We start from the raw sequence: 19269 nt of genomic DNA, 5'->3' as shown, positions 1-19269 counted from the left end.
GACTGGCCACCATGCCCTAACCTCTGCCGAACCTGCACACACCGGTAGAGACCCAGCAACTCAATGCTGGTCTCTGGGGTAGCCCACCGGCTGTTAGGTTTTACTCCTCCAGAGGGGAGGAGTTAGCAATCTATTGTAATCTGCTGCTGGATACTCCTGTAGTGGGAGGAGTTAGCAATCGGTTATGAGTCACCGTGCGGAGTTGCAATCTGTTAGGGACTGGCTCCCATGGAAGGAGGAGTTTAGCAATCTGATATGCTCTGAAGGTGGAACAAGCAATCTTGTTACGATATAGAATGCAGAGTTGGCAATCTGTACCAGCAGGAGTGCTAGAGAGGGAACTCAGCTGGAAAGGAATGTAAATAGGTGAATCCTTGGGCCGATGGCAGATGACAGCACCCCCAGGAGGATATCCTGAGAGGGACCACCGACTAGGCTTGGGTATGGAGACAGACACAGATAGGTCTTTTATTAGACAAGTTAATAGAACCACCAGAGGTGGCAGTAGTGAGCCGATATGCCCAGCAGGGCTGAAGTCCCTCAGATACTGGAACTGCGATCCCAGGGTTGCTGAGCTGTAGAAAGACTATAGATAGTGAGTAGACAGGGTATGCTGTATACATAGGCAGTAGTGGATGACAATCTCACATATGTTCTTAAGGAGGCTCAGTAGCTGGAAAGAGTTAGGCCCTCGAGGAGCAAGTACCTGGCTCCAGGGAAAGCTCTGAGAGAGCGGTGGTAACTCATGAATGTCTGTATCTGCGATAGCTTCCAGGCAGTAGAGAATCTTCAGAGTATTCAGGAACATGGGCCCTCAGGGAGCGAGTACCCGTTCCTATCTGCAATCTGAAATAGAGAAAAGAGAGCGAGGCTCCCGAGAAGCGGGTACTCCTGGTAAGTCCGAGGAGGCAGAGTAGCTTGGACAAATCCGTATCCGATTCGTAGTCCGTCTATCCGTCCGTCCTTGCTAACTCAACTCGTAAGCGAAAGTGAAGACCTTTTATGTTGGAAGCGGATGACGTCAATACAGGGGGACGCCCCTGAGGTTCACGCCCTTGCTTATACATACTTCGGAGCGCACGCCCTACATCATCAGGACCATGGCGGATCCACAGCATGGAGCCGGTCCAGGTACGCCGGAGAGAGGCGGCATGGAGACGCCACGGCAACAAGCCGTCCATCAGACCTGGAAGGGCAGCCACGAACGCAACACCGGCTACTCGGTAGCCCTTTTAGACCTGCCACTGGGGAGCGGCAGATGCGGCTGGACAGACAGAGGTCGAGGACAGGCGATGGTACTGAAGCTTGGAACACTAGGGAACTCAGGAGATGAAGACACGGAACTTGGAAGGACTCAAACGAGGACTTGGAAGGACTCAAAAGAGGACTTGGAACTTGGAAGGACTCAGACGAGGACTTGGAACTTGGAAGGTCTCAGAAGAGGACTTGGAACTTGGAAGGTCTCAGACAGGACTTGGAAGGACTCAGACGAGAACTCCATTGCGAGAACTCCATTGGCTGCCAATTGAACAGAGAATACAGTTTAAAACCTTATGTATCCTCCACAGAGCGGTAGGTTTACCCTATACAGCACTCAGACCGCTCCAAATCATGCAGAATACCGCCGCAAGGTTATTAACAGGTTCAAAGAGAAAGGAACACATTACACCAATTTTGCGAGAACTCCATTGGCTGCCAATTGAACAGTGAATACAGTTTAAAACCTTATGTATCCTCCATAGAGCGGTACATGGTGAAAACGTGGAATGGTTGAACGCTGCAATAAGGTACATACACCCCAGAGAGATCTGAGATCCGCCAATAAAGGCTTACTGTCCATTCCTTCGATGATCTCAGCAAAACTAACATCAGTAAGGGAAAGAGCCCTATCACTTGCTGCTCCAAAAATCTAGAATAACCTACCAGTTGTCATTCGGCTAGAACCAATAGAATGGCATTTAGAAAAAAGTCAAAACATGGCTTTTTCAGCACGCGTTTAATGATGGTGACAGTAATTTGTGAAGTATAAAATCATGCCCTTGCTTGTACATACTTCTGAGCGCACGCCCTACATCATCAGGACCATGGCGGATCCACAGCATGGAGCCGGTCGGGTACGCCGGAGAGAGGCGGCATGGAGACGCCGCGGCAGCAAGCCATCCATCAGACCTGGAAGGGCAGCCACGAACGCAACACCGGCCACTCAGTAACCCTTTTGGACCTGCCACTGGGGAGCGGCAGATGCGGCTGGACAGACAGAGGTCAAGGACAGGCGATGGTACTGAAGCTTGGAACACTAGGGAACTCAGGAGATGAAGACATGGAACTTGGAAGGACTCAAACGAGGACTTGGAACTTGGAAGGACTCAGACGAGGACTTGGAAATTGGAAGGACTCAGACAAGGACTAAGGCCCAGGAACAAGGAAAAATCCGGGCAGTGCTCGAAGACAGATCCTGCCGGAAGAGGGCTCCAGCCACCAGGAAAGCGGACACCGGATAGGACGGATTTACTCCCAGGAAGCAGTCAGCTGGAGATGAGATCCGGGGCGAGTGAGCTGAACCCATAACTCTAGGACTCGAGGGACCTCAGGATCGGAACTTGACAGAGGACATCAGGGGCAAGACATGGAACTTTGGATTGGAATGTGGGACATCGGATAGGCACAAACACCGGTACCTTGGGACATGGTTAACTTCATTTCTACAGAATAGAACATATCAGGTTAAATTCAACAATGTTATTTCTGATGTCATTAATCTTGATACGGGAGTACCACAAGATTCTGCCTTGTCAGCGACCTTATTCAACATCTATCTACTCCCCTTGTGCCACCTTCTATCTGGACTTGGGCTAAAGTATTTTTTATACGCTGATGATATTCAGATCATAATTCCAATCACTGATACAATAGAGACTGCTTTTCAATTAATATCATTATACCTTAACGTAATTAAACAACTCCTGAACCAACTGAAACTCTGCATTAACGTTGCAAAGACCAAATTAATCATGCTTGAAAGGAAGATATCACCAAATACTAATAACTTATTATTCAATTATGAAAATCATCAAATTAAAATGGCATCCTCAATTAGAGACTTAGGGATATACCTTGACCAAGAACTAAACTTTAAAACACACATTGCAAATAAAACGAAAGAAGGATACTTTAAGTTACTAATATTGAGAAGACTAAAACCATTACTAAAACCAAAGGATTTCAGAACTGTCCTTCAGACCTTGATCTTTCAATTCATAGATTACTGTATCTCCTTACTTCTAGGTTTACCCTATACAACACTCAGACCGCTACAAATCATGCAGAATACCGCCGCAAGGTTATTAACAGGTTCAAAGAGAAAGGAACACATTACACCAATTTTGCGAGAACTCCATTGGCTGCCAATTGAACAGCGAATACAGTTTAAAACCTTATGTATCCTCCATAGAGCGGTACATGGTGAAAACGTGGAATGGCTGAACGCTGCAATAAGGGTACATACACCCCAGAGAGATCTGAGATCTGCCAATAAAGGCTTACTGTCCATTCCTTCGATGATCTCAGCAAAACTAACATCAGTAAGGGAAAGAGCCCTATCACTTGCTGCTCCAAAAATCTGGAATAACCTACCAGTTGACATTCGGCTAGAACCAAATAGAATGGCATTTAGAAAAAAGTCAAACATGGCTTTTTCAGCAAGCGTTTAATGATGGTGACAGTAATTTGTGAAGTAAAAAATCACAAAAAAGAAAAGAACTAAAGGCTGAGGTGAAACAAAGCTGAGTTAGTCACAGTGTTGAATGTTGTTGTCTAGATGTCTCACTGTTAGGCCATTATTATGAAAATTGTAATGAAGCTTTTAACTTTTTAGAATTGTCGTTATATTATTTGTAATTTTGATCTTTTAGTATAAATGTTTTTATGTAATCTTGTAAACCGATATGATGGTTCCCACCAAATACCAGTATAGAAATTTTAATAAATAAATACAAATAAATCAGGACATCAATGAAAACTGGAGATCGGAACATCAGGTCATCTGGGAAACATGGACGGCGGGATATCTGAAGAGTAGCGATGGGACATCTGAAGACGAAGGGATATGAGGACAACCAGAGATATGGACATCAGGATATTCGGAGACGTGGACATCAGGACAACTAGAAAATGAGTAGATATGATCCGTCGAGAGACCAGGACATGGACCAAAGATCAAGACAAGGATCAGGAACCAAGAACAAGGACAACGAGGAACGGAATGTCTTGAAAAAGAGGAGGAGGACATCATCGGAGACTCCTGGACTGGAGAACTGGAACAGGGGATCCAGGAGCAGTCCAACTCCTGAACTGACTCCTTGTGACGGCAACACTGGAATGAAGGAAGGCCCTCTTTATAGGGCTGAAGAGGAAACGCCATGGAACATCAGCAGGAAGAGCCTGGAAGGACAACCCACTGCTGGCCCTTTATGTCCTGCGAGGAGGCGCAGCCCCGCGCCTAAGGAAGCATGAAGGGGGCAGGACCCTGGATAGCGGCATCCCTGCCGCTGAGGGAAGCAGGAGCCGGAGCAGGCTGCAACCAGGCCCGAAGCGGAGGCTGCTCCTGCCGCTGAAGAAAGAAGCTGCAAGAAGAGCTGGGAGCGGCTCCCAGACACAGGAGAACGGCGTGGTTTGGCGACGGCCTCCTGGCCATGAAGAGGAGTTCCAGGCGGCTTCCTGGTCGCAAGAAGAGGACGGAGGAGGCCGCAAAGAGGAACGTCAGTGGCAGCCTCCTGGCCACGAATCGAACGACGGTGGCCTCTGGGCCGCATGGGAGCACGGCGGCGGGAGCAGCAAGTGGGTGGTCTCCTGACCGCAGAGATGGCGTCAGGGAGCTGGCTGGTGGAGGTAAAAGGCTGCTCGCGGCTAGGCCCGCGGGCAGAATCGCAATACCAATTCACATTTCATTAGTTAGGACAGGGACTCCTGACATGACAGTAGTTTCGTCAATCTGTCTTGAAAGATTTTTTTGAGGTTAACAATCCAGTTCCATCCCCATCTAGATTCTATTACTTTTATTTCCAAGTTCTTTTTTAAAAAATAAAAAATAGAGAAAACAATAATTCAAAATATTTAGCTGCCATGAAAAAAAGATTTTTTGTGCTTATTCACACTCCATTTTGTATTCCTCTGTTTCATTTAAGGCAGTTTATGGCTAGAGATTCCCCACCTGTGAGGACTCCCACATCTTGCTTGTCCTCAGTAGGAAATATGTCTTCACTGAATCCACCCACCTCTCCTAAATTAAATAACTGAGAGGGCTCCCGTGCAACAGCTGTGATGCAGAGCACCTCCACACATGCTCAGAAGAGCTTCTGAAAGCTTCCGACCAGGACTCTGATGACATCACCCATCTGGAAGGACTTATATTCTGCTATCCTTGGAGAACACTTGCTACACATGTATGTAATTTATGCTAAACCCAGAGTTCCCAGGTATAGTTCTTCAGCCTGAAAATGCCCTTGGGCCTCTGTAGTTATGATCTGGGTCTGTATTTAATATTCTTACCTGGCTTTTAAGAACAAGCTTCAGAGTGAATGAGATGAACCTTGTAAACAGCTGTTGTATCCAGCCTGGCCTTAGGAAAAGAAAATGAACAGACTAAAACCCTGTCCAAGGTGATCCTTCTCATCATAATGGAAAAAAATTATTAGAGTTAATGACCATACAGGGTGGTACGCCTGTATACATTTATTTTTATATAGTAAAGCAATGTCAATATGTGACAGATTATTCCTTATTTTCAAGAACTACGAGGTCAACAATCAAAGCTGGCCATTTAAGTAACTTAGCCTGGATTTAACATATCTGACTAAGTTACAATGTATATTCAGCGCTACGGCGAAACCACTAATTATACGCATATATGTGCACACTTTGCTAAGTCTACCTGGCTAAGCTTAGACCTGCTCTATGGACTCCAACTTAGATGTACACTTATAGGGCTAACTCTGAATATCAGTAGTTGGGCGTATGAACTATATGTCTAACTCACTCCACCTCCTATCCACCCAATGCATGCCCACTTTTTTCTGCATTCATTTTAGCTGCATAAGGGACTTGTACGGCTTAAGCAGGGGCTGCTGAACATGGGTGCTTATTCAACGGCCGCTACTTAGCCGCATAAGTCCTGCTTATCCTGCTAAATAGCACTGAACACGCTTTGAATATTGACCTTTACATTTTTTTTAGCAAGGAAGTTACATTGTTATTTTGTAGCAACAGAAATCTTTTCTAAGAAAAGAAAAACCATTACAGGTCTCCTTTAAATATATTGGCTGCTTACATTCTGTGTCATCGGGTATTTGTAAGTTTGAATATTCCTTGGAATGAACTTACTGCTTGTCTCCATGCAGGTGCAGTAGCAACTTATGGAACGTTAGGTAACAGTCCGAGGTATCCACAGCTACTCGATCATTTCTGCAAGCTGTTCCAGTGCACAAACAAACAGAAGAATAATGGCAGCGTTAAATAATATTAATCCAAGCACATAGTAGCAATTCACCCAAACCTGAGAGTTAGCTAAACCTACACCTGAAAGACATTCTTCATATTTGGTAAATAAAAGGAGATGTGTGAACATTTTATGAAGTTTAATTTCCTTTGATACAGAAATGTATAACAAAGGTTATTGTGAGGGTGATTTTTAAAGGAAGCTGAGTGCCTGGGCCTAGGTGCCTCAGGTGCTTAGTGGATGGCAAGTATTAGGCTGCAAATTTGTCAAACTGAGGAGCCCAAAACTAAGGCCTAGACCTAGGTTAGATATAGGGAGCCTAACTTTCAAAGCTATTCACAGTACTGGAATTTGCAAGTGGAAGTAGATGCACAGAGAGTTATCCTAGTATTTTATAAAGCGCTCATTGGGATGCTGTAGTGTTTATAAAATACAACACAGCTCTGCTCTGAAAGTGCGTATGCATCTTCAGTATGTGCGAATATTTGCAATGCAATAAAAACGCTTACGTTCTTTTTGTATAACAAACTTGGGGAGTTATCTTTCAAACTGCAATAACTACCGCATCGCGAGTTGAAAATTCAAATTAGGGAAAGGGGAGGAGTTTGGGAGGGATTTAGGCGGGGTTAAGGAACAGCTATTTCATTGGCGCTACGGGGGCGATAGTGTGCGGCGCGGCAGCAACCGCGGCAGGCGAAAACGCACCGTCACAATGCGGCCGCCTGCTCGCTATCACTCCCCCGCCCCTTTTTTTTTTCCCGCAGCGATCATTTCGCTATTATAGCAAAATGATAAATCATCCAGATAGCTTGCATATATTTTCTTGGTGACAAATAATATAATGTAAAAATTCTGATTTATACGCAGAGGCAGGTATATTTTATAGTCTAGGCATGTACTGTTTTGAAAACATTTGTGCAGGTATTTGAAATCCCCAATTCACTGATACCTCCCCACTAGCTCACCCAGTCTATCTCCAGTTCACCTAGGCCAGGGATGGGCAAACTTTTTTTTTTTTAAACAGGGCCACATTACTGGTGCTTATTTGAATCGGGAGCCGGGGGTGGGGGGAAGGGAGAGGTCTCCCTTAGAACTCTGTGGTTGGAGGGGCAGAGCAGTTACAGAGCTAAATACACAGCACAGTGAGAGGACCAAAGCAGCAACCATACCAATAAGAAGAATAATTCAAACCAGTTAACAAATAGAACATCTAAATAGTTCAAAACTCTTATAAAAATGGTCCAGACCCTCATAAAATATTTCAGCACAGACACATCAAGTAACACTAGTAAAGATTTTTTAAAATACCCCTCTCCCCATACCTGGAAACTTTTCATTTCCAGATGCCCTGAGATTGTCATGGATTAGCAGGCAGAGATGAAGGTGGGCTGTTGTACACACACATGTTCTCTTTCTCTCACTCACACACATATACACACATGCGCTCCCTCAACCAAAACCACATGTTCTCTCTCACCCACCCACCCCCAAACACACAATGCTCTCTCTCACCCACCCATACACACACAATGCTCTCTCTCACCCACCCATACACGTGCTCTCACTCACACACACACACATTCTCTCTCTCATCCACCCATACACACACATATATGCTCTCTCGCACCCACCCATACACGTGCTCTCACTCACACACACACACACGCTCTCTCTCACCCACCCATACACGTGTTCTCACTCACACACACACACATATGCTCTCTCTCATTCATCCATACACACACACACATGCTCTCTCTCATTCATTCATACACACGCACACATGCTCTCTCTCATTCACCCATACACACACACACATATGCTCTCTCTCACCCACCCATACACGTGCTCTCACTCACACACACACACACATGCTCTCACTCACACACACACACACATGCTCTCTCTCATTCATCCATACACACACACGCTCTCTCTCATTCATCCATACACACGCACACATGCTCTCTCTCATCCACCCATACACGTGCTCTCACTCACACACACACACACATGCTCTCTCTCATCCACCCATATACACACACATATGCTCTCTCTCACCCACCCATACACGTGCTCTCTCACACACACACACACACACACACATGCTCTCTCTCATCCACCCATATACACACACATATGCTCTCTCTCACCCACCCATACACGTGCTCTCACTCACACACACACACATGCTCTCTCTCATTCACCCATACACACACACATATGCTCTCTCTCACACACCCATACACATGCTCTCACTCACACACACACACACACACACACATGCTTTCTCTCATTTACCCATACACACACACACAATGCTCGCTCACCCACCCATACACACACACATATGCTCTCTCTCACCCATACTCAAACACACACTGCTTCTCTCACTCACATTTCTCCCCCTCCAGCAGCAGTCTATCTTCAGCCCCCACAGCAGGACCAAAATATGACCATGATGATTAAGAGCCATGCTATGCTGCTCCTCTGAACTAATGTCCCGCCAACCAAACTGCCAATTCTGGCGGGGCCGCGATGCTTATCCCCATCCTGCCCACTGGTTACAATGTTCTCCTTATGCTGCTTAGCTACTATGCCTCTGTCATTGCCAATCACCATCGCCCAGGTCAATGTCATCAACAAGGCCCACGATGTTAGGCCATGGTTGATGACTTCATTGCAAGGTGCCAGCAGGACGGTTATAATGGGGCAAATTGCATAGAAGAAGGGCCATAAAATGCCCGTCGTCTGGCTGGGTTTGGCCAGTAGGCCATAGTTTGCCCACCCCTGACCTAGACCCTTTAGCATGATACCCTTAACCCCCACAAGTACACCCAGACCTCCCACCCAGAAATTAGAGACAAGTCCAATTTCACTTGGGCTAGTGATTTAGCAGGTGTAAAATTTTCAAATAAGTTTGATAATTTATACATTTACATTTTTTATAAAATAGCATTTTTGTGCACATTCAACTTGCTCCCTCCCCATAATGCTTCCTAGATTGCCCTTTTTTTGTGCCAATAAATGTGCATGTGAAACCAAAAGTATGCACATAGTTTCAAGGTTCATAAAATAGCATGTATGCGATTACATGTAACTTGCATTTGTATATGTTATTTTTCCATGCATAACCACTTTGAAAATTTACTCACTAGTACTGGAAATCAGTACGGAGTGCATAAGTTTTCTGTCCTGGCCATGCTCACTTGTTAATGGACTAAATTTAGGTGCCTAGTGAAAATAGGAAACAAAATTTAGGTACTCACCAAGGGAAATTTTTATATATGCAGATTTAGATAGCCTTAACTCCTGTATGTTAGGCACTTAGATATTATGAATATCAACCTCTGTGTAAATTTTGTGCAATAAGTACATCATTAACCACAATCAGACATTCCTAGAACATTGTAAATAATTGCTCTCTATGTTAAATTCCTTTAGACTTTCCTCCTCCCAGTTTCGAATCTCCCCTGTTTTATTGTAACTTCAGAGTTTTTTCTTTTCACTTGCTACAGTTTGTTAATTAATTAATTTATTTTTTCACACCCCCCCCCCCCCCCCTGTTAAATGTAAACCGGCATGATGAGATGTTTATCTTGAATGCCGGTATAGAAAAGCGCTAAATAAATAAAATAAATAAATAAAATATTAGAGATGGCTTTAGGCAAGAAAAACTAATTGGTGCCAACACATGTTAACCAACAGAGATGTGCAGGGGTAAAAATGTGTTTATTTTTTTGATACGTTTTTGGGAGTTTTTTCCCCACGAATTTCAATTCATTTAATATACGATCCATTTCTTTCGTTTAAAAAAAAAAGAATCAAACATTAAAAAAAAAAAAAAAAAAAAAAAGGAAACAAGGTCTCCCAAGGACTCCTGATCCCACCACTTATCCCTCCCACACGGAAAACTACTGGGACCAGTATCTCCCACCCTGACCCCCACTTACCCAGTCTGGTGGGGAACTGCTGGCAAGGCCTAGGTTCTATGCAAGGCCGAGGCTTGGAACAGAGGTTGGGTCCCAACACATGGGCCTTGGCCTAGGCTGGATGCCAGTTACCAATATCTGGGCCTCTGCCTAGGTCAGGGCTGAGTCGCAGGCACGATGATGGGGCCTGACCCAGAGGCCAGGTCCTGATGCTGGGTTTTAGCCTAGGCCAGGGTCTGGGCCCAGGCCTGACGCTGCGGCCTAGTCTGGAGACCGGGTTCCATTGTCAGGGCCTCAGCCCAGAGTCAGGCCCAGGAGCTTCTCTCAACATGTCTTCTTTGTTCTTGAACTGATGCTGTTTGCTGGGGTTGTGCTGGAGTTAATTAACTCTGGTGCATCCTCCTTAATGGAGGGCACCATTTTAATGTACGGTAGCCTAAATAGTGTCGTCCACTGGGGAAGATGTGCCAGAGTTAATTAACTCCAAAGTAACCCCAGTGAACGGCATCAGTTCAAGAACAAAGAAGAAGAAAGAAGATTCATCGAGAGAAGCTCTGAGGCCTAGACTCCAGGCCTGGGCATGACTTCCTAAAATCTCCATTACCTGTTTCTCATCTCATTATCCTCTGCTAGATTCTCCATGTCTCACATATTATCCCCTCTCAGTCCTCTACTGCCTGCTCTTTCATCTTTCTATCTGCTCTCCCCCTCAGGCCTTCCATTTCCTCTTTCATCTCGTCTCTCTCTGTTTCCCCTCCTCATCCCCTTTTCTCTCCCTGTAGTGCCACAGTATCACCATGTCTCTTCCTTTTGTACCCCTGGGCTAGTTGTACCCAGACAGTGGTAAAAGAGGCCATGTCTCAAATATGGTTTCAGCTGGTAAACTTCCCTTAGGGCCAAAGTACTTAATTCTCCAGAATTTCCTGAGAGTAAGTGTGTGTGGTGTTGGTGTTGGTGGTGGTGGTGGTGGGGTGGGGGAGTGAAGGGGGCAAAGGAAGACAACCTTTAAGGCCCTTATATTGCAAATGCTTAAGTCCTAGTTCCAAGACATGTAACAGCAATGATAACAGCACTAATGAGTTAATCAGTCTCTATGCAGTAAGCACAACGCTGGAAGCTTTAGTAGTTTCCAACAATACTTTTACTGATATATTGTGAAATGATGAAGAGAATCTTTACAGTTTCACTTATCGATGTTAAATAAATTTGTGATTCTCAAAGTTTTGGTTAAAGTTTAAGATTAATCCACAGTCTTTATGCTGATGTTTTTCCCCCTCCCATTGGTATATGGCAAGTTAGTGCTTCCCTCCCAATGTTGAAGTATTAAAAATGAAATCCATTGCTATCTAATCATTTATTTCCTACCTCTCCACATGATCTTCTCACACTCAGTCTCCTCATAGTACCTGAACGGCAACAGTCATTCTCTTAGGCCCGGATTTTCAAAGCCCTACGAGGGTAAATCCAGAGGATTTACCCGCATAGGTGGGGTTACACGCCCCAGGCCTATTTTAAAAAGGCCCGGCGATGCATGTAAAGCCCTGGGGCACTAAGTCCCGAGGCTTCGGGAAAGGGGTGGGGAAGGGGCGGGGCGGAGCTAGAGGTCCCTGGCACAGCGGCCATTTGCTGCTGTGCAGAGGGATCGTGTGCCGGCACATGCAACCTGTGCCTGCCCCAAGGCAGGCGCAAACGGTAAGTTAAAGGAATGGGGGGGGGGGGGTTAGAATAGGGCTGGGGGTGGGAAGATTAGGGGAAGGGGTAGGAAAGATAGGGTAGGGGGAAGGGAAGTTCCTTCCCAGGCAGCTCCTAAATTGGAGCAGCCTAGGAGGGATTGGGTGAAGGCCGCGGGTGTTGACGTGTGCAAGATACACTAGTGTGCACCCCCCTTGTGTGCGCCGACCCCTGATTTTATAACATGCGTGCACCTGGGCACACATGTTATGAAATTGGGCGTCCATGTGCGTGCGCCGGGTAGAGCAGGTAGCACCATTCCAGCTTCTCGCCCTGTCAGGGCTGCCAGGACCCCAGCAACATCTCTTTGGCTCCTTATGCTGGTGGATCCATTGTGTTGCAGAGACAACCGCATACATTACAAAATACCTGGTTTTATGCAGACATGTTCTATTTTTTTTGCATCTAAAATGTATGCACTTGCATTTATAAAATACTAGGATAAATCTCTGCAAATCCACTTATGCACGCACATGCAGTAATGTGAATAGGTTTGAAAGTTACCCTCCCAGTAAATTTCTAGATCACTAGGGATCCAATAAAACTGATAAAGTTATAGCAGTAGACTACAGTGAGGAAAATTATTCTCTGCAAGTCTATTACTGCTGCAGTATGAAATGATTCATCAAGATGCTGCCATGGTGGCAATTCATAATAATAATATGATGTCAATGACTGTTGCAATGGTAGTAGGTGATAGAATTGGCTATTGTTTACACTTTAAATAGTAGTAAAAAGAACCTGAGGTACAGTCCCTTCTGAAAAAATACTTACTCAGTTCTGTGTTGATATGTAGATCCATTGCTGACTCAATTTCAAACTCAATGGAGTGGCCAATGTTCACACTGTAACAACAATAAATGCTCACAAAACCACATGGAGTGCAATGCCTAGGTATGTCAGAATTAAGAGCTTAAAGCAAACAAAATTTGCATGACCACTTAAGTTAAAAGTGCTTGAAGATCACTCCCACTATTATGAATCTAAGGGAATCTGCCCCATACAGGCATCACATGGACATATCTAGAAGATAAATACATTCTCAACAGCTAAATAATGGACTCAAGCAAACACTACAACTGAATTTAAAAAAAGGATTGGACACGTTTCTGGAGAACACGTCTATTAACAATTATGAGCCAGATAAACTTGGGTGTCTCTCTCTCTTACTTCTGGGAGTGCCCGTTCCCCTGCCTGCAAGCTGAGATCCGAGACAGGGGTTCTTCTATGACTCCCTGCTCCTAAAGATTCCAGACTCACCTGAATATATATATACAAGTGTTCTTCCTCAGGCTCTGCAATTCTCTTCCAACAGAGTCCAGATGTGTCAATATACTGACATTCTGCTGCACATTTAAAATCTGGCTTTATAACCAAGTTTACTATGCAGACCCCCGCTGTCAACAAAAGTGACCCTAGTGCACTGCATACAGTATGTACCCATATGCTACACAACTGACAACCAGTTTTGTATAATCTGCACTGCGCCATGTATTATACTGTATTACATGACCTGCAGTACTTCAATCCACTTCCCTTGCCACTGCTATGATATTGAGTCTGCTCTATCATATTTATGTAAACCACTCAATAACCCTATACCTCATTCTGAGTACTATGATAAGAAAGTGAGTAATAAATCCTTGTAATAATTCATCAATTAATTTAGTAATTTATCAACAACTAAAGAATGGGCTTACGGAGGTATTACAATTAAGTTTAAAAAGGGTTTTGATAAGTTTCTGGAGGATAGGTCCATTAGCAATTAATAGCCAGATAAATTTCTGGGAGTGAATATTTATTTTAAAAAATTATATACAGCATAGGCCATTTTCAAAGTAGTTAAAAAGTTACAAACATAAATAACAGGGATCTGCCAGATACTTCAGGGTGACCCAGACTAGTCGCTGTTGCATGCTGAGCTTGATAGCCCATTGGTTTGATCCAGCATTGCTCTTCTTATTTTTTTGTGATTGAAAAAAACAAAAACAAAAAAAAAAAACAGGAGATACAGCCATAACAAAAAGTACATAGCTTTTATTCTTAAAATTAACAACACAATTAGGACTTCATATTCAGCCATTATGCAGCTCTGCTAGTTAGCTGGATAAACTTATCCAACTAACTAGTAGGGATGTGAATCGTTTAACGATTAAAATTATCGTCCGATAATTGTAATATCGTCTTAAATTGTTATAGAACACGATACAATAGAAATTCTAACGATTTATCGTTAAAAATCGTTAAATCGTGTTAGTGCGCACTAACGGGAGTTAGTGCGCACTAACTCCGAGTTAGTGCGCACTAACTCGAGTTAGTGCACACTAACAGAAAATGATACAAATTATTGACACTATCCAGGTCAGTAAAGGTCAGTTAGGAATGAATATGTATTCCTATTGGCTGGCTGCCCTCTTATCAATTGATGTTACCAAGGTTCCAACTGAAGTGATGGTTGGGGGGATGGGAAATGAAAACTGTTGGTAGTTGACAAAAAAAGTAATGTGATCAGTCAATATGACTAGAACCTGTGCCCTATTCCTGATACCAGGGGTGTTGTGATCTTCCTGCACTCAGGGCCCTATCCCTGATACCAGTCTGAGACAGCTCCCTCCCTGCATTACTAGTGAGAGGCTGGCTTCACAGACAGGGGGGAGCTGCCTGACCCTCACTCCTGACTTCCCCCATGTCCCAGCTAGTAAATGGTGTGTGGGTGAGGGGGGGGGTGGAGGATGGTGAAGTCTGAGACAGCTCCCTCCCTGCATTACTAGTGAGAGGCTGGCTTCACAGACAGGGGGGAGCTGCCTGACCCTCACTCCTGACTTTCCCCATGTCCCAGCTAGTGAATGGTGTGTGGGTGAGGGGGGGGGGGGGGGGGAGGATGGTGAAGGCTGAGACAGCTCCCTCCCTGCATTACTAGTGAGAGGCTGGCTTCACAGACAGGGGGGAGCTGCCTGACCCTCACTCCTGACTTTCCCCATGTCCCAGCTAGTGAATGGTGTGTGGGTGAGGGGGGGGAGAGGATGGTGAAGTCTGAGACAGCTCCCTCCCTGCATTACTAGTGAGAGGCTGGCTTCACAGACAGGGGGGCGCTGCCTGACCCTCACTCCTGACTTCCCCCATGTCCAGGCTAGTGAATGGTGTGTGGGTGAGGGGGGGGGGGGAGGATGGTGAAGTCTGAGACAGCTCCCTCCCTGCATTACTAGTGAGAGGCTGGCTTCACAGACAGGGGGGAGCTGCCTGACCCTCACTCCTGACTTTCCCCATGTCCCAGCTAGTGAATGGTGTGTGGGTGAGGGGGGGGGGGGGGGAGAGGATGGTGAAGTCTGAGACAGCTCCCTCCCTGCATTACTAGTGAGAGGCTGGCTTCACAGACAGGGGGGAGCTGCCTGACCCTCACTCCTGACTTCCCCCATGTCCCAGCTAGTGAATGGTGTGTGGGTGAGGGGGGGGGGAGGATGGTGAAGTCTGAGACAGCTCCCTCCCTGCATTACTAGTGAGAGGCTGGCTTCAGACAGGGGGGAGCTGCCTGACCCTCACTCCTGACTTTCCCCATGTCCCAGCTAGTGAATGGTGTGTGGGTGAGGGGGGGGGGGGGGGAGAGGATGGTGAAGTCTGAGACAGCTCCCTCCCTGCATTACTAGTGAGAGGCTGGCTTCACAGACAGGGGGGAGCTGCCTGACCCTCACTCCTGACTTCCCCCATGTCCCAGCTAGTGAATGGTGTGTGGGTGAGGGGGGGGGGGGGGAGGATGGTGAAGTCTGAGACAGCTCCCTCCCTGCATTACTAGTGAGAGGCTGGCTTCACAGACAGGGGGGAGCTGCCTGACCCTCACTCCTCCGGGGTATTGTGAACTTCCTGCACACAGTGCCCTATCCCTGAAACCAGGGGTGTTGTGATCTTCCTGCATGCAGTGCCCTATCCCTATTAATACCAGGAGTGTTGTGATCTTCCTGCACGCAGTGCCCTATCCCTAATACCAGGGGTGTTGTGATCTTCCTGCACACAGTGCCCTATTCCTGATACCAGGAGTGTTGTGATCTTCCTGCATGCAGTGCCCTATCCCTGATACCGGGATGTGTGCAAGAAGATCCCAACACCCCCGGTACCAGGAATAGGGCACTGTGTGCAGGAAGATCACAACACCCCTGGTAATAGGGATAGGGCACTGTGTGCAGGAAGATCACAACACCCCTGGTGCCAGGGTTAGGGCACTGTGTGCAGGAAGATCACAACACCCCTGGTGCCAGGGTTAGGGCACTGTGTGCAGGAAGATCACAACACTCCTGGTATTAATAGGGATAGGGCACTGTGTGCAGGAAGATCACAACACCCCTGGTGCCAGGGTTAGGGCACTGTGTGCAGGAAGATCACAACACTCCTGGTATTAATAGGGATAGGGCACTGTGTGCAGGAAGATCACAACACCCCTGGTGCCAGGGTTAGGGCAACGTGTGCAGGAAGATCACAACACTCCTGGTATTAATAGGGATAGGGCACTGTGTGCAGGAAGATCACAACACCCCTGGTGCCAGGGTTAGGGCACTGTGTGCAGGAAGATCACAACACTCCTGGTATTAATAGGGATAGGGCACTGTGTGCAGGAAGATCACAACACCCCTGGTGCCAGGGTTAGGGCACTGTGTGCAGGAAGATCACAACACTCCTGGTATTAATAGGGATAGGGCACTGTGTGCAGGAAGATCACAACACCCCTGGTGCCAGGGTTAGGGCACTGTGTGCAGGAAGATCACAACACTCCTGGTATTAATAGGGATAGGGCACTGTGTGCAGGAAGATCACAACACCCCTGGTGCCAGGGTTAGGGCACTGTGTGCAGGAAGATCACAACACTCCTGGTATTAATAGGGATAGGGCACTATGTGCAGGAAGATCACAATACCCCTGGTATCAGGGTTAGGGCACAAGTTCTAGTCACATTAACTGATCACATTACTTGTTTTGTCAAGCTACCAACTGTTTCCATTTCCCATCCCCCATATACTGTCAGTGGGAAGCTTGGTAACATGAATAAATAAGAGGGCAGCCAATAGGAATACATATTCATTCCTAAACTGACCTTAACTGACCTGAAAAGTGTCAAATTGTATCATTTTCAGTTAGTGCACACTAACTCCCAGTTAGTGCACACTAATCGGAAAAAACGATTTTTAACGATTTTTTAACTAAAAAATCGTGCCTAACACGATTTTCTTGCCCTGCCACACGATTTCTATCGTTAAGACGATATGGAAAACGATTCACATCTCTACTAACTAGTGCTATATTATATTCAGCAATGCAGCCACACCACTGAATACACCCAGCTACCTTACAGTTATAGCAGGACGTTTATTCCGCTAACTTTTTAGGACAGGTCTGTGGGATGACCAGAGTTAGCCGGATAAGTTACCCAGCTTACTCAGCTCCTCCCTGAAATGCCTCTGGCCCGGCCTTCACTTATCCGGCCAAATTCTAGCAGGACAAATATTTAAGTGTTCTAAACATCAAAATCACAGAACATATAGAAAGACATGATTTAATGGAACAAAGTCAGCATGGCTTTACCCAGGGCAAGTCTTGCCTCACAAATCTGCTTCACTTTTTTGAAGGAGTTAATAAACATGTGGATAAAGGTGAACCGGTAGATATAGTATACTTGGATTTTCAGAAGGCTTTAGACAAAGTTCCTATTGAGAGGCTTCTAGGAAAAGTAAAAAGTCATGGGATAGGTGGCGATGTCATTTCGTGGATTGCATACTGGCTAAAAGATAGGAAACAGAGAGTAGGATTAAATGGACAATTTTCTCAATGGAAGGGAGTGGACAGTGGAGTGCCTCAGGGATCTGTATTGGGACCCTTACTTTTCAATATATTTATAAATGATCTGGAAAGAAATACGACGAGTGAGATAATCAAATTTGCAGATGACACAAAATTGTTCAGAGTAGTTAAATCACAAGCAGATTGTGATAAATTGCAGGAAGACCTTGTGAGACTGGAAAATTGGGCATCCAAATGGCAGATGAAATTTAATGTGGATAAGTGCAAGGTGATGCATATAGGGAAAAATAACCCATGCTATAATTACACAATGTTGGGTTCCATATTAGGTGCTACAACCCAAGAAAGAGATCTAGGTGTCATAGTGGATAACACATTGAAATAGTCGGTTCAGTGTGCTGCGGCAGTCAAAAAAGCAAACAGAATGTTGGGAATTATTAGAAAGGGAATGGTGAATAAAACGGAAAATGTCATAATGCCTCTGTGTCGCTCCATGGTGAGACCGCACCTTGAATACTGTGTACAATTCTGGTCGCCGCATCTCAAAAAAGATATAATTGCGATGGAGAAGGTACAGAGAAGGGCTACCAAAATGATATGGGGGATGGAACAGCTCCCCAATGAGGAAAGACTAAAGAGGTTAGGACTTTTCAGCTTGGAGAAGAGACATCTGAGGGGGGATATGATAGAGGTGTTTAAAATCATGAGGGGTCTAGAACGGGTAGATGTGAATCGGTTATTTACTCTTTCAGATAGTAGAAAGACTAGGGGGCACAATTAAACTCTGGAATTTGTTGCCAGAGGATGTGGTTAGTGCAGTTAGTATAGCTGTGTTTAAAAAAGGATTGGATAAGTTCTTGGAGGAGAAGTCCATTACCTGCTATTAAGTTCACTTAGAGAATAGCCACTGCCATTAGCAATGGTAACATGGAATAGACTTAGTTTTTGGGTACTTGCCAGGTTCTTGTGGCCTGGATTGGCCACTGTTGAAAACAGGATGCTGGGCTTGATGGACCCTTGGTCTGACCCAGTATGGCATGTTCTTATGTTCTTATGTTCTAAGCCAGATAAGTGGCCACATTTTCATTTCGCTGGATAACATCTTCTAAATGTATTTGAATATGGACCTCACAGAGCACAGAATGGCTTAACTTATCCAGCTAAAGTTAGCCAAATATATTATGCTGGATATACAGAGGGATAAACTCCCACTGAAAATCCTCAAACAGCTAGATGACTTTAAACCTGACTGAACATCTTTTGAACAACTCTGGTTAGTTTAAAAGCCAACTGGCTAAAAGAAGCCAGATAACTTTAGGTTTAACCTCC

At 45.4% G+C, this 19269-nt stretch overlaps 1 protein-coding gene across 4 annotated transcripts in view; it reads right to left on the bottom strand.

Annotated features, from left to right (window-relative positions):
* CETP (cholesteryl ester transfer protein) overlaps window positions 1-19269 on the bottom strand; it is a 102311-nt gene that overhangs the window by 55571 nt on the left and 27471 nt on the right. For all 4 annotated transcript variants that reach the window (XR_003857733.1, XR_003857734.1, XM_029608723.1 and 1 more), the window contains exons 4-6: window positions 12931-13001; window positions 6379-6466; window positions 5548-5617 (exon numbers count right to left, since the gene is read on the bottom strand). Coding sequence is in view for 2 of the 4 variants with exons in the window: in XM_029608723.1 (XP_029464583.1) it covers window positions 5548-5617; window positions 6379-6466; window positions 12931-13001 (229 nt within the window). In the remaining 2 variants the exon portion in view is untranslated. The remainder of the gene's footprint in view (window positions 1-5547; window positions 5618-6378; window positions 6467-12930; window positions 13002-19269) is intronic.

This window comes from Rhinatrema bivittatum, chromosome 7 (assembly GCF_901001135.1).
Source record: "Rhinatrema bivittatum chromosome 7, aRhiBiv1.1, whole genome shotgun sequence".
NCBI lineage: Eukaryota > Metazoa > Chordata > Amphibia > Gymnophiona > Rhinatrematidae > Rhinatrema > Rhinatrema bivittatum.
This window is presented reverse-complemented; position numbering and strand designations above follow the sequence as displayed.